The 21,468-nt window shown below is 43.0% G+C and overlaps 1 protein-coding gene across 5 annotated transcripts in view; it reads right to left on the minus strand.

Moving 5' to 3' along the window:
• Positions 1-2,792: 2,792 nt before the first annotated feature.
• LOC141132459 (uncharacterized) overlaps positions 2,793-21,468 on the minus strand; it is a 51,913-nt gene continuing 33,237 nt past the window's right edge. For 3 of the 5 annotated variants that reach the window (XM_073620853.1, XM_073620851.1, XM_073620849.1), the window contains 2 exons: positions 19,498-19,582; positions 2,793-10,992 (listed from right to left, as the gene is read on the minus strand). In XM_073620853.1, the coding sequence (XP_073476954.1) occupies positions 19,503-19,582 (80 nt within the window). In that variant the 3' untranslated portion in view covers positions 2,793-10,992; positions 19,498-19,502. Of the gene's footprint in view, positions 10,993-11,063; positions 11,911-19,497; positions 19,583-21,468 lie in introns of those variants that run through there. The other 2 variants (XM_073620852.1, XM_073620850.1) reach the window with 1 other exon arrangement.

The following is a 21,468-nucleotide window of genomic DNA, read 5'->3' on the forward strand; positions in this document are numbered from 1 at the left end:
GACAAAAATGTGGCCCTGGACTTCATCCAGACTGGCCCAGGGCACAACACATCAGGATTCAGGGCACGGTACGTCAGGTCACAGCACATCAGGCCACATCAGGGCACAGGGCACAGCACATCGGGGTACAGAGCCCAGCACATCAGGGCACAAGGCACATCAGGGTACAGCACATCAGGGTACAGCACACCAGGCCACATCAGGGTACAGGGCACAGCACATCAGGGTACAGAGCCCAGCACATCAGCGTACAGGGCACAACATATCAGAGTACAGGACATCAGGGTACATAGCCCAGCACATCAGCGTACAGGGTACATAGCCCAGCACATCAGCATACAGGACACAGCACATCAGGGCACAGGTCACAGTACATCAGGCTACAGAGCCCAGCACATCAGGGTACATGGCACAGTCCATCAGGGTATAGCACATCAGGACACAGCACATCAGGGTACAGGACATCAGGGCACAGGTCACAGTACATCAGGGCACAGTACATCAGGGTACAGGACACAGCACATCAGGGCACATCACATCAGGGTACAGGGCACAGCACATCAAGGTATAGCACATCAGGACATGGCACATCAGGGTACAGGACATCAGGGCACAGGTCACAGTACATCAGGGCACAGTACATCAGGGTGCAGGACACAGCACATCAGGGCACATCACATCAGGGTACAGGGCACAGCACATCAGGGTATAGCACATCAGGACATGGCACATCAGGGTACAGGACATCAGGGCACAGGTCACAGTACATCAGGGCACGGTACATCAGGGTACAGGACACAGCACATCAGGACACAGCACATCAGGGTATAACACATCAGGACACAGCACATCAGGGTACAGGACATCAGGGCACAGGTCACAGTACATCAGGGCACACGACATTGAGGCACAGCACACCGGGGCACAGGACATCAGGACATCATGGCACAGGACATCATGGCACATGACATCGGATCACAGCACATCGGGGCACATCAGGGCACATAGCACATCAGGGCACGGGGCACATCGGAACACAAGGCACATCAGGGCACATAGCACATTAGGGCACATCAGGGCACATAGCACATCAGGGCAGGGGGCACATCAGGCCACATAGCACATCAGGGCACATGGAACATCAGGGCACGGGGCACATCAGGGCACGGGGCACATCAGGCCACATGGCACATCAGGGCACGGGGCACATCAGGGCACATGATGGGGCACATCAGGACACATAGCACATCAGGGCACAGGGCACATCAGGGCTTGGTGCACATCAGGGCTCCAGGCACATCAGGGCACATTATGGAACAGCAGGGCACATGATGGGGCACATGATGGGGCACATCAGGGGGCACATCATCAGGGCACATTATGGGGCACATTATGGGGCACATGGCACATTATGGGATCTTACTAGCCAGCATGCAGAGTAGCGCAGGAAGCGTCTTTTCTAGTAAGTTCTCTCTCTCATGTCATCATGCTGCTCCCCGGCGGCCCCTCCTCTCTTCTCGTCTATCCCCATTGGCTTGTAAGATCATCTGGGATAGACAAGAAGAGAGGAGGGGCCACTGGGGAGCAGCGTGATGACATGAGAGAGAGAACTTACTAGTACAGATGCTTCCTGCGCTACTCTGTACGCTGGCTAAATCTTGATCTACCTGTCAGGCGCCAGCTGTTGGCGGTTGACGGGTAAATCGCCGCGCACAGCAGATGCGGCTGAAACCGCCCCACACTGAGCCATGGGCCCACCAGGAAACTCCCGGTAGTCTCGATGGTCAGTCCATCCCTGGTAAGAACTATGCAAGTATAAATGAGAGCTCCTTTTTTTAAATATATACGACTTGTTTCACAGTTGGGTGACTTTTCCAGCAAATTTGGACCTCTGAGTTGCATGACAAGTTGTACCCCATGATTCTCATTGATAACCATCTTCTCCATCTGCTGTGTTCTTCTGCACTGCCAGTTACCTGCTAATAAGAAAAAAGCTGCTCTTCTTCTGTGGCGGTCTTCCTCCGCTGTGTTGTCACCCGCTGTGTGACGCTCTTACATGGAGCGGACTCTCCAGGTGACATTATCGGATGGCCACAGAAGACTGCCACAGAAGAAGAGCGGCTTTTTTTTATTAGCGGGTAACCGGCTGCGCGGGAGAAGACGGCGGCGGCAGGAGATACAGCTCGGGGAGAAGAAACAGCAAACACTAGTAAATGTATTTTCTATGTATGATTGTGCTACGCCCAATAGGCTAGTGGTCAGCACTTTTACCTTGAAAAACTCAGGCTTTGAAGGACTCATGGGTTCAAATCCAACAGAGAAATACTAAAAGATTCAATTGGTGAAAAAAAGGCAAATGACTATTAGCCAATTAGCCAAAGCAGCATATGCTGAAAATAGGTGAATTCCAATTAGCCAATGCACTTTAATTTGGCTGATTCTATTATATAAACTCTTCAAATGCATGCAATGGTATGTAAGTATTCAATAATATTATGGTGTGATTTTCCAAACACCACACACTAGCTAACGGCAGTCTACATTTCTTTGTTTGTTTATTTTAATTGGCTTATGCACTGAAAAAATAAACACAGCTGGTGGATGGTAGGTATTTGAACTTGAACGGTGAGTGCTGTGGAGACATCTGAGCAGACCACTAAGCCATTGTGCTATGTACGCTAAGTCCGAGACCTGCATAATAGTGTAGTATGATTAAAGAATGAACATAAATAATTACTGCTTTATAGTCACCTAAATTAAAAAATTAAGAATAAAAAAAAACATACAACAAATAGGTAACCTAAATGTTTAATACATGTAACTTTACAGAATAGCAGACTATGTAATAATCATTCATAACTGCATTCGTTAGCAAAAGAAGGAAAAAAACTAGCAATACTAATTGCAACATACATCAATAGATGCACACGAGGTAGAGCACATCTCACATAAAAATGCTTCTTTCACATACATGGATCATGGTTACAGTGCAGTGCTATATAACAACTTAGTAGAAATTGGCATTTGCATATACGCGGAATAGCTAATTAGCGCTCATTTCGAATCGTTTTTGCGCCGCTAATAGCGATCTTTTTCATTCGCACATTCGTCTGTTAAGATTCTATTTGGATAAAATGGGCGCTATTATTTGCAATGGTGCCCAGTACTTCCTGACCCTATAGTAAATGACCCCCTTACCCTCAAATACGTGGTGTAAGTGGAATGGTACACCTTCCCAACCCAAGCAAAATGAAGGCACAAAAAAGAGTCCCTGGTGAGATGTGTCTCCTATAGGGCACAAACTACAGGCATATGCTTACGTAGGATTGTAGAAACCACTGTTTTAAGTATTAAGGAGTCATGCAACCCCCAAACGTTCCATGAAACTATAGCTATTGTACTCATGGTAATGAGGAAAGTACATATAACACAGGATATACCATGGGCCTATAGTCCAGTTCAATCATTTTGGGGGAAAAATAGGCACGTCTAAAGGGGTAACCAAATAAAGTTTGATCTGGATTATAAATCTGGTAAGTAAATAAAGCTTCTCTTGTAGCTTTAGAAGTAAGGGCCACTGCTTCGGGCTGGCAACACAAAATAAGTAACAAATGACACAGCTGTGATGCCAGGTAGGCAATGTAGAAATGAAGAAACATCAGTAAAAGGTAATGCCAAAGTATCCGCTGGTTTCGTACTCCGTTGCAGGTATTAATACATGCGTGGCCAGAAAAAAGGGAAGAAAAGGAAACATTTGAACAGTCATGGGGGACAACAGTCCCTCCTGCAGCTAACAGTGCAGCATGGTGGAAAAAACAAAAAACAAAACAAAAAGGAAGCTAACAAAAAAAACTGGTAATACTTTCAAAGAAGCTGTTCTTTGATGTATGAAACAAACGTCTTTCGCTCTTTGTAGAAGTATATTATTTGGACATTTCCAGTGATATCCGCTAACGCTGAATAAATGAACAGATGTTGACCCCAGTAAAATGAAGAAGTGCAATAGCAAGTAGGTCACTGTAACTTATTAATCTTCCTCCATGGATCGTTGATGTGGATGAAAGACGTGCTCATTAGAATCTAGCCAGGTAGAGGCCTCTGCAGCAGTCTCAAAGAAGTAGGCCTGTCCCTGGGCTGTTACAAGAAGTTTGGCAGGGTATAGAATAGCATAGGAGGCCTGTAACTTTTAAAGCCTTTGTTTGACTGTGGTAAGTTTGGCTCTGCTTTTTTGAACCTCCGCTGAGCAATCGGGGTAGAAGGATATACGCCCTCCATGTGAAGACATGTGGCCATTCACTAAAACTTGAAGAAAAGCGGTTCAACCCTAAACTGCGTAGAGGGTTCTTTACTGTAAGAGTGGTAAGGATGTGAAATTCCCTTCCACAGGCAGTGGTTTCAGTGGGGAGCATCAATAATTTAAAAAAAACTATTAGATAAGCACCTGAACGACCACAACATACAGGGGTATACAATGTAGTACTGACAAAAAAATCACACACATAGGTTGGACTAGATGGACTTGTGTCATTTTTAAACCTCGCCTACTATGTAACTATGTATTAAACTGTATGTCCTGATGTTCTCATGCAAGGCGTAAGACAATTTCCTTGTCTCTGTAGTTCAAAAGGCATGACAACATAGTACGCGGTGGGAGGCCTGGTTGCAGGGGCAGCGGAGGAACCCTATGGGCTCATTTAACCGCATACAGTGAAGTGAAGGCTTCCTTGCTAAAGACTTATTACTATTAGCCAGCGTTCCACAAAGTCAGTGGGATACCTGCCTTCCATCTTCTATGGAAGTCCCACTATGCAGATTTTATTCCACTGAAGGCAGTTTTTAATATCTTCAGCTTGCATATCCGCGGCTTTAGCAAGTCTAGCAGTGGACTGAGACTCCCTAAAAAGGGAGGGGGCAGCTGGTCCCCAAGGTCACTAATCCGACTTTCTGCTGCTGTTGTTCTCTCTCTCTGACTTTCTGTAAATCTTGTCTGATCGGGGTCACTGCCTCCTTCAACCCCCATAACTGTTCTTTCAGCGTGTCAACAGGTGCATTTGTTTACTGCCCTCAGGATATCAGCCTCTTCTCTCTCCTCAGTGTCAGATGGCCTCATGTCCTCACTGTCTGCAGGGGCTGTCAGGTGCTGCATACTCCCGGTCTCCTCCTGTTCTGGTAACCCTGGGGGATACACTTGCTCCTCATCCCCCCCCCCACTCCACAGGGCCAGGAAGTTTCTGAGCATAAAAGTGAATATCGCGCTGTTGATCTTTAGGTGTTTTTGGTATTTTTAGTTTCAGCTGTTTACTCAGTGTCTTTCTTATCAGTGCAGTGTGAGCTCCCCGCTGGCCGGCCAGCGTATGGAGCCATGTTGGGCCTCAGGATGAGCGGGGTCTACTCTATTTTTGCGGGTCAGCATGCCTCTAATTCAAGTGATCACCCCTCCTTGGTCTGCCACAGACAGTGAGGAACAGTCAGGTGGCGATTTGCAGCATCCGGGAAGGCTTGTTTATAATTTCATTGAACCAGTTAAATGTAAATGTTATATACCATAATTATACTGTATTATCTTGTGTCAGTATTTTATTTTGTATTGATATTTTATTAAAAAATGTTTTATTCAAATGTCTTCTACACTTTGCCAATATACTCAAATACAAACATGACAGATGCGTGGCTGTGACATCATATCAATGTATGCCATGTCTTGTTATAATTGCCATGAAAGCTTTAAGAAGTGTAGTATACTGATATGCCTTTTAAATTATAGCAACACAAAAGCACAACTGAGGATTGGTAAGATAGGTTAAGAGGCTTTGGCCAATATAGGGTCTTTTTTTTTAATCTAAGGTTACAATAATGCTAAATTCAGACAACTTATGCCTGCAATCTTTAATGTTAGCCTTTAGATCATTTGTGCCCTTGTAGAGCCCTTTGGATCCTGGTCCAAGGTGTTTATCGGACTTCGGCTTCTGCCACAGTCAAGATTAAACCAATCTCCATACTGGAAACACAGACAACTTCACAGGTCTACCAGGGTTTAGACTTTGATATGTGAGCTTATCTGTATCTATCACCCACCTAACCACCTGTCCACTGGACCCTATTCCCTCTCACATGCTACGGTCGCCCTCTGACTCCATCCTACACTCTCTAACCCACATCTTCAATCTCTCCCTCACCTCTGGCATTTTCCTCAATTCTCTAAAACATGCACTGGTCACCCCTATACTTAAAAAGCCGTCCTTGGACCCTTCCAATCTTAACAACCTACGCCCTATCTCTTTGCTCCCCTTTTCCTCTAAACTCCTTGAAAGTCTGGTTTACAACCAACTGAGTGACCACCTCATTAAGAACAACCTTCTTGATCCACTTCAATCTGGATTTCGCCCCCAACACTCCACAGAAACTGCTCTTTTAAAACTCACAAATGACCTACTAACTGAAAAAAACAACGGACACTATTCTGAACTCCTACTTCTGGACCTTTCAGCTACCTTTGACACGGTTGACCACCCCCTCCTCCTCATAAAACTTTACTCCCTCGGTCTCCGTGACTGTGCTCTTCAGTGGCTCTCATCCTACCTATCCCAATGCACCTTCAGTGTCACTTACAATTCTATTTTCTCCACTCCTCTTCCCTTCTCCGTCGGGGTCCCCCAAGGTTCTGTTCTTGGACCTCTTTTATTTTCAATCTACACCTCTTCCCTGGGTCAGCTGATAGCCTCTCATGGCTTTCAATATCATTTCTACGCTGACGACACACAATCTATCTCTCCACCCCTCAACTCACTCCATCAGTCTCCTCACGCATCACTAACTTACTAACCAACATATCTGTATGGATGTCACACCACTTCCTCAAACTCAACTTGTCCAAAATCAAGCTTATAATATTTCCTCCCCCACGTGCCTCTTCCCCTAACATATCTGTCAAGAGCAATGGCACAACCATCCACCCATCAGGGTCAGGGTTCTTGGTGTTATCCTGGATTCTGAACTCTCCTTTCGGCCCCACATCCAATCACTTTCCAAAGTTTGCCGCTTCAACCTCCGCAACATCTCTAAACTACGTCCCTTTTTAACCAATGAAACCACAAAGCTCCTGATTCACTCCCTGGTTATCTCTCGCCTCGACTACTGCAACTCCCTCCATTGGCTTACCTTTAAATAGACTATCCCCCCTTCAGTCCATCATGAATACTGCTGCCAGACTCATCCACTTTACAAACCGCTCAGTGTCTGCTACAACTCTCTGCCAATCCCTCCATTGGCTGCCACTCACCCAACTAATTAAATTCAAAATACTAACAATAAGTTACAAAGCCATCCACAACTCTGCCCCCAGCTACATCACTAGCCTAGTCTCAAAATACCAACCTAAATTGCCCTCTCCGTTCCTCCCAAGATCCCCTGCTCTCTAGCTCCCTCATCACCTCTCTCCCATATCCTCTCTCCCATATCCGCCTCCAGGACTTCTCCTGAGCCTCGCCCATCCTCTGGAATTCCCTACCCCAATCTGTCAGACTGTCTCCAAATGTATTCACTTTTAGGCGATCACTGAAAACTTTCCTCTTCAGAGAAGCCTATCCTGCCTCCATCTAACAACTACACTATTCTCTCCATTAGCTCATTCTCCACAGCTATTACGCTTTTGTATAACTTGACCCTCCCTCCTAGATTGTAAGCTCTAACGAGCAGGGCTCTCTGATTCCTCCTGTATTGAATTGTATTGTAATTGTACTGTCTGCCCCAATGTTGTAAAGCGCTGCGTAAACTGTCGGCGCTATATAAATCCTGTATAATAATCTGTATAAATTTTTTGTATACCAGATAATTCTATATTTCCTCATATTTTAGCAAGTGGAAGATGTGTTTTCACAACACTATTTTATTTAGCCAGGTACAGTTAAAGGAAATGCACAATTGTTTATTTTACATTTTTTCTCCTTTAGTTTTTGGAAGGTGGAGCTTAAGACTCCAATTATTTGTTTTCTCCTTTGATTTATCCTTACCTTCTATTAAAAGCATGTAGGCTTGTACGGCTCCTTCCAAGGCTTCAGTAATCAACATGATATTCTGAGCAACCACAGCTCTGCTTGGTCTTGGGCTCAACTGGTAGTGGCAGAAGTGAACCATGCACACTTCAGAGACCCTCAGGAACAGTCCAAGTAGGTTTGACCTGCCCTTTAATTCAGCAGTTATACAGTTTCAATGCAGGATCCAGCCTTATTTATTGAGTCTAAAATTACCTGGGCCTTTTGCGGCTTGGAATCCCAGACAACACTAAAAATGACATCATCATCTAAATATGCTGAAGCCAATTCTTTGTGTGGCCCCATGTAAGCCAAAAGGGAGGATCACACACTAGCGCGGCCCATCTAAAAATACTGTATGTCTTTTCTTTTATCTGTTAAATGAATCTGATAACACCCTTAAGTAAGCTTGAGGTTGGTAATGTACTTTGCAAGACTCAACTCTTCAATCAACTCATCCAGCCAGTGCATGTAATAAGAATCATATTTTGATATTTTGTTTAGTTTCATGAAGTTTATTATGGAACTTTAAGCTGCCACTATCGGACTTGACTACTTAAATGTAAGCTGTTAGATTCCTCTGTAACCCAAGGGATAACATTTTCTGTATTTCTTTTGAAATGACTTTTCTCTGAGCTTCAGGCATCCCAAAAGATACTAACTTTTCTTTGACAATGATGCTCTGTCAAAACATCATGGTAAATTAGTTCAGCCTAGTAATTCTGAAAACACCTCTCTCATGTTCTGCAAAAACTCTCTCATCTACTGAATCTGATTAGCAGACAGGGTCTCTGACATGCTAATCTTCTGTTATACCTTTTTGTTGGTGATACTTTAGGGTCACTTTCTGCTGAACCCTTTCAGGGTTTTATTCAGTTAGTTTGGCATATTCGAGGGGGGGTGTTCTCTTTCTGGGCTGTTACACCTGATAATTGATATTTTTCTCTCTGATCTCATAGGGTCCCTGCGACTTTTCCAAAACCTACCCAGACCTGCACATACCCCCCCTGCTTTTATAAGTGTCCCACCACTAATCTGTTGTTTTCTTTCACCTGTTTTAGTGACTTAGTGTTCTTTTATGCACATATCTTAAATAAGCATTCTGAAATTTAAAAGTGCAACTTTTGCCAAAATTTATATCTATGTCTCTGAGAAGCACTGAGGATGAGAGCCAAAACTGGAGAACATACCACCCTGTATTTGTAATCTCAGTCAGGTATTTTTTCATCTAAGTCAGGGACCTTCAAAAAAAAAAAAAAAAAAAAAAAAAAGCAACCAGATTTAGCAATAAATGAATGGCACAATGAAAAACACTCAGCATACAGAAAAAACACTCAGCAAGTAGGCTGTGTCTTTTTAGTTAGTTTATATAGAAAATGTTTATGATCAAGTGGAGTGTAATTGATTTGGGGTGGAATAATACCAAGACAACAAATGTCTTGGTATTAATAAATGTTAGGACACCATTGCAGGAAAAGTGACAATGCCAGAAATAATAATAAATAACTTAACTTAATAGAGGAATAACAAAATATAATTTATGTAAGAATAGAAAGTCTATTTATAAAAAAAACGTTAGATGAATGTCACTTGCATTCTTACAGGTTACATGAATGTTCCCAGTATTTTCTCTGAAACTATGACTATTCCATCCGTCAAAATGTTAGGGGAAATTCATATGGCTTGGACAACTGCTTGTGTCATTTCTCCAACAAAAGTTTTAAAAAAGGTCCCTAGGGTTCAAAATATACAATTGTATTCTTTTTTATAAAATACTTTTAAAATGAATGGAAAATAAAAGATTTAAAATGTGCAAAAAAGTGTAACATATCTATTTGTAGTTTTATATCCCCAGGAAAAGGCCCTCTATATGGTTGACATTAGATGGAAGTTTCTAAGTAAGAATAGGAATGAGTAATTGTGCCGAGGTTTAAATAGGGGCATGGGTTATGGTTGTTGAATCCTGTTGGAGACTTGCAAAATCCAAGCTTAGCCACGTGAGTCATTGAAGCCACACAGGGAAATTTTTGATGCTAAATACTTGATACTAAATACTAAATAAATACAGCAGCAACAACATGGAAAATATACTTTTTAGGGTACTTTTGGCTGTGACACTTGATTTTTTTTTTATCAATTGGTAATAGACCTGAATTGACCAGTGAAGGCTAGGGAACAAATCTTGATGCTAAATACTAAATGATAAATAAACACAGCAGCAGCAGCAACTTAGAAAATTGGCTTTTTTTTTTTTTTTTTTTTTTTTAGGTACATTTGTATACAGCCCCTTATTTCTTTTATCAGGTGGTAATTACTGATCAGCGAAAAGGCACTTGGCCTGACTCAATTTTGTTATGGCAGCAGATAGAAGGTCTTCCAAGATGCTGACAGAAATCAACACTGCATACTTTATGTAGCTGATGTAGGTTTGTAAGCTCCCCTGAAGCCTGAATGCTGGCAATCCCTAATAAACAAAGTACAACAGCGTTGATAGCTGGCAAATACTTTTGTCTTCCACACCTAGTTATTAGGCTATCACTATGACAGACATCCTTGCATGCCAATAAGAGGTAGGAAGTAGTGTTGAGCCAGCTATCAATGTACTGTAACTTAATATGGTCTCATCCTGTTATAAAAAGGTCCAGTGATGCAAGCAGGATCTGATTTACATTTAAACCTATAAATGGCTTCTACATATATAATATCATACTTTGTTAACTTTTGCAGTGTATGAAAAAACACTGTTTGACCATATGTTCTTCAGTGCTTAACCACTTCAGCTCCGGACCATTTGACTGGCCAAAGACCAGAGCGTTTTTGCGATTCGGCACTGCGCTGCTTTAACTGACAATTGCGTGGTCGTGCAACGCGGCTCCCAAACAAAATTGACGTCCTTTTTTCCTCACAAATAGAGTTTTCTTTTGGTGGTATTTGATCACCTCTGCGGTTTTTATTTTTTGCGCTATAAACAAAAAAAGAGCGACAATTTTGAAAAAAAATGCAATATTTTTTACTTTTTGCTATAATAAATATCCCCAAAAGATATATAAAAAACATTTTTTTTCCTCAGTTTAGGCCGATACATATTCTTCTACATATTTTTGGTAAAAAAAAGTAAAATAAATCATAATAAGCGTTTATTGATTGGTTTGTGCAAAAGTTATAGCGTCTACAAAATAGGGGATAGTTTTATGGCATTTTTATTAATATTTTTTTTTTTTACTAGTAATGGCAGCGATCTGCGATTTTTCATCATGACTGCGACATTATGGAGGACAGATCGGACACTTTTAGCGCTATTTTGAGACCATTCACATTTATACAGCGATCAGTGCGATTAAAAATGCACTGATTACTGTGTAAATGTGACTGGCAGTGAAGGGGTTAACCAATAGGGGGCGCTGCAGGGGTTAGGTGTGTCCTAGGGATGTGTTCTAATTGTGGGGGGAGGGGCTATGTGTGTCACGACACTGATCACCACTCCCGATTAAAGGGAGCCGTGATCAGTGTCCTGTCACTAGGAAGAATGGGGAAATGCTTACATCAGCATTTCCCCATTCTTCCTCTCCGTGGGACAGTTGTGAGTATCTCCGCGGACATCGAGTCCCCGGGACCCGCGATCACACTAACAGGGCTTGTGGTGGCACACGCGCCCACAATGCTGCGTCTTAAAGGGCAATGTACAGGTATGTTAATATGCCTGTATGTGACCATTCTGCCGACGTATATCGGCGTGAGCCGGTCGGCAAGGGGTTAAAAGTTTTTTCCCTCATAGAGCCTCTAAATTCAAAAGTCATTGGCCATGTCTTTGAATAAATTGTTGCTTAGACGTCCAATTTCAGTGAGCAGGTAATGGAAGAAGTAAAGATGAATTCAAGTGCTGTACAAATGCAAGAAAATAATAAAGTCAGTGTAATAAAGAACATTTATTGTCTAATTAAAAAGCATGACATTGCTCTAAAATGAAGGGGACTTTTTTTCTAATGAGGAGGATACCAGCATTTTTTCATCAATAAAGATACTGAAAGCAGCATGCTGCCAAGGCTAGCTCCATGGCATGTAGGGCCCTATGCTAGTAGGCTCCCTAGTATGATATGCAAAATGTAAAAATGGACTTGTTTTCAGGTTGTGCTAGTTTTAATTCCCCCCCCCCCCAACGTGTTGAGTCCTTTGCTGTCATGCCATGCTACTTGACTGCATGCACAGAGTACCATTTTATAAACTCTTTTTCAGTTTAATTGTCTCCACTTTGTGAAACTGCTACCTAAGCATTTTTAAATTAATGCAGGGGATGCATTAAGGTTAAACATGTTTAGGCTTTTTAAACATTAAAAATTTGTAGCCACTTTAAGGTTGGAGATACTGCATCCAAAATCCAATAATTTCGGGCTGTGAAAGCTTATGGAAAATGTAAGTTAGTATATAGATGATTTTTTTTGAAAGCCCTAGTAACAGAACTCCCCAGTTAAGCAAGTTATACTGGCCATTTAATAAACGTTATAGAGGATACCTAGGTCCCTTGGGGAACATTGCTAATTGGTCTAGACATCAAGGCCCTTAAAAAAAAAAAAAATTTAAATATTTAAGAAAACGGAAGTGAAGAACAAAACTGTATTCAAACGATGTTGTAGTTAATTTTTGCCTACAATAATTTAATGATTGATAGGAACCATTACACCCAAGTACAGGTGCCGACTATGGGCACAACTTGTACAACAACATATGCCAACCTGTAACTCGGGTGGTTGGAGCACCACATATTTTCCAATGATGATTTTAAGGAATATGTAGAGCATAGTAGCAACATGGCATTGCTTTATAAACAGTGTGATGCTTTAGTGGCTTGGCACAGGAAAAAATGCTTAAGGTGTTTATGAAAAGTTAAATCTAAAATACATTCATTTAAAAGTAACATTCTATTTTGATAGGAAATATCTAACCTTTTTGGATATGGATATGGTACTAAAATCAATACTGACAGAAGATTCAGAACTAAACATCATCATAAAGAAACAATGAGTAACAGTAACTTAAGGGCAGACTCTACCAGTGGGTCAGTAAAATTAAGAGCAAAACTTAAAGAACTAGTATAAAAACGGAAAATTGTATCATACTTACCGTAATTTTCCTTTCCTGGTGCCAATCCATGGCAGCATACATGTGATAGAGCTCCGCCTTCAGGACTAGTGAATAGCATAAATTAAAGGGCATAGCCCTTCCCCCAACATTCTTAGTAATATAGAATACCGAGGGTGTGAGCTTATGCTGCCATGGATTGGCACCAGGAAAGGAAAATTACGGTAAGTATGATACAATTTTCCATTTTCCTGGTGCCTCCATGGCAGCATACATGTGATAAATAACTAGCTCACATGGGTGGGTTTAATGCTTTAACAAAAAAAAACTTTAATCAAACACAGACATAGCAGCATGAATCACTTTTCTCCCGAACTCTACGGTTGTAAGAGCCCCGGGATCAATACGATAATGTTTGAGGAACATGTGCTGTGAAGACCAAGTGGCGGCCCTGCATAATGTTTCAGGAGAAACATTTGCCCTCGCTGCCCAAACCACTCTTGTTGAATGAGCATTCACCTGAGCCGAAGGATCCAGGTTCCTCACCCTGGAAGATTTCTGGATTAGCTTGACAACCCAGGATGCCAAGGTTCTGGTATAAGCTTCCTTTCCTCTGTTCTTGCCCCATGGGATGATAAATAATCTTTCAGAGTTCCTGAAACTTGCTGTGGCTTCCGAGTAGGTTCTGACAGATTTGCCATTGAGGTGATCTTAGGTGTAAACCCTCGGAGAGGGCGAAGTTCTACCCTATCTGGGATAAAGGATATATGTTCATCCCCCACGCCCAGAGAGTAGAGTTCCGCAATCCTCCGACCGCATGTAATAGCCAACAGAAAAGTTGTTTTTAAAGTTAATGTTCCAAATTGAGACCTCTTCAACCAGCACAAACGGATGAGTTGATAGGACTTCCAATATTAGAGGAAGATTCCACTTTGGGAAGGAACGCCTGGATGGAGAACGCATCTTCGGTACTCCCCTGAGGAACGTAACCACTACAGGGTCTTCTGCCCACCCGGTGTTGGTTGCTGCAGAAATTGCGGACACTTGTACCTTGAGGGAACTCTGGCTGAACCCCAAATCAAGACCAGTTTGCAGAAAACTCAGAACATCAACAGTGGAAGGAGAGATAGGATCACATCCTTTTACTGTGGCGTAGGATAAGAACTTAATGTAAACGAACAGAAAAGAACTTATGAACCGAAAAACTTTGCTTAGTTCAATATAGGTATTAGCAGATGGGGGTAGTACCCTGACAGCATCTGCATGTAAATGAAGCTACTTGCAAACACCCAAAAGCTCAGGAGATCACAGGTGGGTGTGTTCCTCTGAATTGAAAAGCATATCAGAAAAAAGGGAGGGGAGGAAAACAAATTCTTCAACAAGGAACCAGCAAGATAGCAAAAATATGATTTATTATAGAAAAATGATTCCACATATACACCAAAAAAAAAAAAAATCAAAAAATATGACAGTAGGTGAACCAAATACCACCACTAAGAATAAAATAGACAACGTTGTCTAAGGACAAAAACAACACACAGATGGCCACCACTAAACATACAATTACATTCAACTGGCTAAATGGACAGGAACCGTCTCATATATTGTGTCTAGGAAATAATGTTGAGGGCCAGGAGGTAAATGTATGACCTTTGCATAGTCTTGGATACCTTCTGAATGATGCCCTCCATCTTCATTTGGGGTAAATAGACTGTGCCTAGGTGTGTATCGAACATTGCTCCTAGGTAAATCATCTGTTGTGTTGGAACTAATTGGCTCTTTCGATGGTTCACCAACCACCAACAACTCCGACAATGACTGAAGAAGAATCTCCCCGTGGGCTATAAGCTGGCTCGGGTTGTTTGACAACAAGAGGATATCGTCCAGGTAGTGATAAATTCTCAATCCCCTCTCTCTCAGAGGGGCCAAGACAAATATCAACACCTTTGTGAACATCCGAGGGGAGGTGCACAGCCCGAAGGGCAGAGCCTGAAATTGCAGTTGGACATGACCCACTGCAAGCCTTAAGTATTTTTGGAAGGATGGTAGAATAGGGACGTGGAGGTAAGCATCCTGCAGGTCTATCGATATTAACCAATCTCCTGGTTGCATGGTTTGGATGATCGTCTGGAGTGACCCCATCTTGAAGCTTTCGAGATGGATGTATCAATTTAACGTTTTCTGATCTATTACAGGTCTCCAGTCGCCTCTTTTTTTCTGCACCAGGAAAAGGGTGGAATAAAAACCTGTAAATCGCTCCGATGGGGTAACAGGTACTGCTGCCCCTTGATGCTGCAGAGACTCCATAAATTGGTTTAGGGCCAGTGCTTTCTGTGGGGAGGCCGGTAACTGTTTCTTTGAAAGACGTGTGAGGAGGCTGCTGAGAGGAAATCCAGAAGTGACCTACCAGATCGTTGATAGGACCCATGGGTCTTGACACTTGGAGGCCCAGATGGGGAAAAAAAGTTTTAGCTGGGCTCCTACTGGGGGCGTTTCCCCCCCTTTGGCGTCAAAAAGACCTTGTCCCCTCCTGGGGAGCGGTGAGGGACTTGTTCTTTCTGGCTCCCAAAAAAGAAGTCTGGGTGCCTCTCCATGATTTTCTGTTGTCCCTAAAGGGGCGAGACTGCCTGAAGTCTCTAGAATTTGATTGCCGGAATCGGGATAAATAGGCCTTTGTTCTCCGGACCTTCCTGTCCTGAGGAAGCAAGCCAGATTTGCTCCCTGTTACTCTGGAGATTGTTTGGCGAGAAATTTGACAAAGCAAAGCAAATTTTCCATCAAAGGGAATCTTGCCCCAATTCTGCTTTGATGCTAGATCGGCTGTCCAAGGTTTTAGCCATAAGGCCCGCTTTGCCATAACTGAGTGCAGCATTAAATTGGCCGAACAACAGATTGTGTCAATCGCAGCTTCTCCTACGAAATCCGCCGCCAACTTAAGCTCCTCCAGAGCTTTGATTATGTCATCTTTAGGAACGTCTTGGTGCAGGGCTGTCTCAACATTTTCCGTCCAAGACCTGATGGCATTGGAAACAGATGTCTGCGCAAAGGCTGGTCTGCAAGCCGCCCCTGCCGCTAGATAGCTCCTCTTGAGGTCTAGGTCAATACGTCTATCTAGGGGATCCTTGAAAGACATTGAATCCTCCATTGGCAACGTTACATTTTTTTCCAGATGCACTACAGCCGCATCAACCACAGGCATTGAACTTAAGGACTGAGTATTCGAATCTGCCAGTGGATATAGTTTGGATAAACCTGCTAGAGAAAACTTATCAGTTTTGTTCCACTCATCCTCTATGATCTCCTTGATCTCCCCCCATTAATGGTAAATAGGTTTTTGATTTTGATTTTTTGAGGAGGCTCTTTCGGGTCTTCCCAGGCAATGGCACTCCTTACCGCTTGTACAAAGGGTTGAACCAGGGAGAAATTGAAACCAGATGGTTCAGTATCATCTAAGGACTCCTCAGTTGAATCTACTGGTGGAGTTTGTTTAGCTGTTTTTCCTGATGGAGGCAAAGGAGTACTAACAGCTGATGGGCCCGGAATGTCGGGTTCTAAATCCAATATTTGTGCAGCTTAAGAAACCAGGTAAGTGGGAATCATGGCCGTCAACTCAGAAAGAGAGTCTTTCATGGTTTGTTTGAGTAGGTCAACCACCTTCTAATTCCCGGTTAGCTGCGTAGTCCCTGAGATAGTCTCTGCAGACGAGCTTATCAGGGAGTGGAACCGCGCCACAGGCCCAGCATTTTTTCCTTGATGCCCGCTGTGGAGGCAAATGATGACGTCTATGAGATTCTGATCTTCTAGAAGATTTATGGTGAAAAGAGCGTGACCCCCGCTCAGGACTATCGTCATTGTCATGGTGCCTTGAGGACTTTCTGAACCGCTTTGATGGAAACAGGTCTGAAACAAACAAAGTTTGTTTGTCAGTGGCGCACTCTTTTTTTTTTTTTTAAATACTCACGTACAGGTGGTCCACATACCTGTTGGATACGAGAGGATCTTGGCTTTGTGACGCATGGCTCACGGTAAATAATGGGCAGGAGGATCAGCTGTAGGAAGGCGAAATAAGAAAGCAAAAAGAAATATAGAGTCTATTTGCACAACAAATTTTTAAAACGAAGTCACCGCAATAGGAGTGAGATAAAAGTATTTTGGACGGCAGGGCATACACTTGAAATGCAGAGCAGCCGAGTCCAATTTGGAGCCAAAATTTTAAAGCTAAAAAGGGGAGAGCAGCTTAATTAGAAGGACCTACCCTATTACTAGCAAAAAAAATACACTTTCTAAGCATTTTTCCCTACACCAAGATGGCCGCCGAAGACTCACCTCCTAATGCGCGTATGCCCGTGCACTAGCGATTGGAGGAGGTCATTGAAAATACAGTCTCCAGCTGTATTCACAGTGGCCGCGCAGGCACACTGAGCCACTGCATATAACATTACACAGGGAGGAAGTCACCGCCTCCTCTCTGCCGCTCAGCTCCGCTAATCCCCCCCTCTCCCCTCCAGCATGGCGGATCAGGGAAAGGGAAAGAAACAGAACCAAGGCCATGGCAAGAGAGTGAGAACCCTGAAGGGTAGAACAAAAAAGCCAGAGAAAAAAAACATCAGAAATAGCATAAAAATGCCCGTTCCAAGCATGCGCGGACCGGGAATAAATGTCTTAAAGGGGAAATTTTTTTTTTTTTTAACCTATAAACTTTAACCGCCAGGGCTCAAAAACACTGCAGACATGGGAGCAAAAAAGAAAACCTAACCTGACCAAGAAGGAAGAGAAGTTGACCCTCCCGCCGTCATCACCAGCATTTGTTTTTCTGGAAATTCAGCAGACTGCTTTCCTATGAGGAAACTCTGCAAGACCCCAAAAGATCCTCAGAAGGGGTTCCCAGTCTTATCAGCGCTAATAGCGGCCCAAGAACAGGGACTACGCACAGGAGAGGCTTAACCCGGCGGACGCTGCCGACTGCAGAGGTATGGACATACTACTACTCTTCACCAGTCAAGAGGTATGAGGAAAAAAAAGGAGAATGGTGGGGAAGGGGCTATGCCCTTTAATTTATGCGATTCACTAGTCTTGAAGGTGGAGTAGAGGCGGAGCTCTATCACATGTATGCTGCCATGGAGGCACCAGGAAAAATTGTTTTTAGCCTACTGTATAATAGAGCCAAAATAGTGAGAGTTGTATGATAGAAAAAGACCATAAGATAGCAGATAACCAGACCAGATGACCAGAATGGTAACAATCTTGGACACAGGGTAGAAGAATATCTTGAAAAAGCCAGACATAATGAAAAAACATCAGGGTAGGTTAATATGTTGTGATCCAACATTATGCTCTTTGGATGATTCAACCTATAAAAGAAGTTTTATTATTAAAAGTCACCTAGAATTTAAAACACTGGATTAGTGACTGAATACTATTTTCTCATGGAACCTCGTGAATAGAATTTGTGGAAGACCTTTTTGATCTGACCCAGGAGTGGGATCATTGAGCAAGCAGTGACTCTAAAGGATTGCCCTAGCGGTCTCCCACAAGGGTATCAGTGGAGTGGAAGGACGGCAATCTCCTTTAAGCAATTTTGGAAAGAGTGTTATGACTAAAACAAGAGCATCTCAACATAAACAAAAAAGTAACTGCCTCTGAACTGTATCAAGGAAACATTTGTTTTCTAGTGCAATGGAGATTAGGGATGAGCTTGATGTTCGGGTCGAACATAGGTTCGACTCGAACATCGGGTGTTCATCCATTTGCAGAACAGTGAACATTATGGGGCATTCACGGGAAGTTTGAGCACAGAGGAACACCCCATAATGCACTGCGAGAGGGGGTGGTGCATCGGTGGCCCGGGGGAGGGGGTTGTTTGACACCCCCCCAAAAAAAAAACACTTGCCGCCACTGGTAACTTGTCTTGACTAACTGATAAAGCTGGTAGACAAGCTCTTCATATAGTTCTCTGATACAACAGTATGGCAACTCCAGGATCAGAAGACTGCTAGCACAGAGAAAAGTTTAAGCCTTGGGCCCATGGATTAGCAGATCGGAAGTATCTGATGCTCTAATAGGGCTGCTAAGCAGGATAGGAGAAGGCACTTGGATGACAGGTGCATAACCATACAACTTTGCCTTTGTGCAGCTCTCTATTCTTGTGCAGAGTGTGAATGGTCTAATTTATTGCAGACAGCCTGTAGTTGGTAGGCTTGCTTGTCACCTCACTCCCTCCCACCAAGCTGTGTATTGCAATAGTTACTAAGGTAATATGTTGGTTTGCATAGGTATTTGGTGCACACAAAGTGCATTTATATTCTTCCTGTGTCAAGAAATATATTTACATCAATATTTGTGCCTGGAATTCAATTTATAGTAATATGTTTGTTCCCAATTTTTATTTTACCTTCTTCACTTGACAAATTTCACATGTACTTCTTGATGTTGTTCTTTAAGGTTTGCAAGTAATGCTGTTTCTGCATTCAAAGCAGCTTGAAATAAAAAAATACATATCTGGGTTATTAACATAAAATAGTTTCTATGAGATTTTACCATGTGAACTCTCTAAAGCCAAGCCATCAAAAATCATTGGTAAAATTTTCTTGAAAACTAGGAAATTTACCATGGGAATATTTAGTAATCATAGCAGCTACTAATAAAGCGAACAGTTCTGTCAGGTTGTGCTACTTTTTTCCCTTTAAAATGTATTTTTGAATTATAATCATCCATATACTGGTTGTGTATATATATTTTTGGAACAACATGAAAAGTATGTAATTTATTATATGTGAAATTAATAAATTTTAAGTGCATCAATCCCTGGACTTTTTCTTCAGCCATTAATGTCTAAACCGCTGGCAACAAAAGTGAGTACACCCCTAAGTGAAAATGTCCAAATTGGGCCCAATTGGCCATTTTCCCTGCCCGGTGTCATGTGACTCATTAGTGTTACAAGGTCTCAGGTGTGAATGGGGAGCAGGTGTGTTAAATTTGGTGTTATCACTCTCTCTTTCATACTGGTCACTGGAAGTTTAACATGGCACCTCATGGCAAAAAACTCTGGAGGATCTTAAAAAAAGAATGGTTGCTCTACATTAAGATGGCCTAGGCCAGTGATGGTGAACCTTGGCACCCCAGATGTTTTGGAACTACATTTCTCATGATGCTCATGCACTCTGCAGTGTAGTTGAGCATCATGGGAAATGTAGTTCCAAAATATCTGGGGTGCCAAAGTTTGCCATCACTGGCCTAGGCTGTAAGAAGATTGCTAAGACCCCGAAACTGAGCCGCAGCATGGTGGCCAAGACTATACAGCAGTTTAAGAGGACAGGTTCCACTCCGAACAGGCCTCGCCATGGTCGACCAAAGAAGCTGATTCAACGTGCTCAGCGTCATATCCAGAGGTTGTCTTTGGGAAATAGATGTATGAGTGCTGCCAGCATTGCTGCAGAGGTTGGAGGGGTGGGGGGTGGGGGGGGGTCAGCCTGTCAGTGCTCAGACCATACGCCGCACATTGCATCAAATTGGTCTGTATGACTATTGTCCCACAAGGAAGCCTCCTCTAAAGATGTTGCACAAGAAAGCCCGCAAACAGTTTGCTGAAGACAAGCAGACTAAGGACATGGATTACTGGAACCATGTCCTGTGGTCTGATGAGACCAAGCTAAACTTATTTGGTTCAGATGGTGTCAAGCATGTGTGGTAGCAACCAGATGAGGAGTACAAAGACAAGTGTGTCTTGCCAACAGTCAAGCATGGTGGTGGGAGTGTTATGGTCTGGGGCTGTATGAGTGCTGAGGGTACTGGGGAGCTGCAGTTCATTGAGGTAATCATGAATGCCAACATGTACTGTGATATACTAAAGCAGAGCATGATCCCCTTCCTTCAGAGACTGGGTCGCAGAGCAGTATTCCAACATCATAATGACCCCAAACACACCTCCAAGATGACCACTGCCTTGCTAAAGATACTGAGGGTAAAGGTGATGGACTGGCCAGGCGTGTCTCCAGACCTAAACCCTATTGAGCATCCGTGGGGTATCCTCAAATTAAAGGTGGAGGAGTGCAGGGTCTCTAACATCCAGCAGCTCCGGGATGTGGTCATGGAGGAGTGGAAGAGGACTCCAGTGGCAACCTGTGAAGCTCTGGTGAACTCCATGCCCAGGAGGGTTAAGGCAGTGCTGGAAAATAATGATGGCCACACAAAATATTGACACTTTGGGCCCAATTTGGACATTTTCACTTAGGGGTGTACTCACTTTTGTTGGCAGCCGTTTAGACATTAATGGCTGTGTGTTGAGTTATTTTGAAAAACTGTTATACAAGCTGTACACTCACTACTTTACATTGTAGCAAAATCTCTTTAGTGTTGTCACATG

The sequence above is a fragment of the Aquarana catesbeiana genome, linkage group LG03 (assembly GCF_042186555.1).
Source record: "Aquarana catesbeiana isolate 2022-GZ linkage group LG03, ASM4218655v1, whole genome shotgun sequence".
Taxonomy (NCBI): Eukaryota; Metazoa; Chordata; class Amphibia; order Anura; family Ranidae; genus Aquarana; species Aquarana catesbeiana.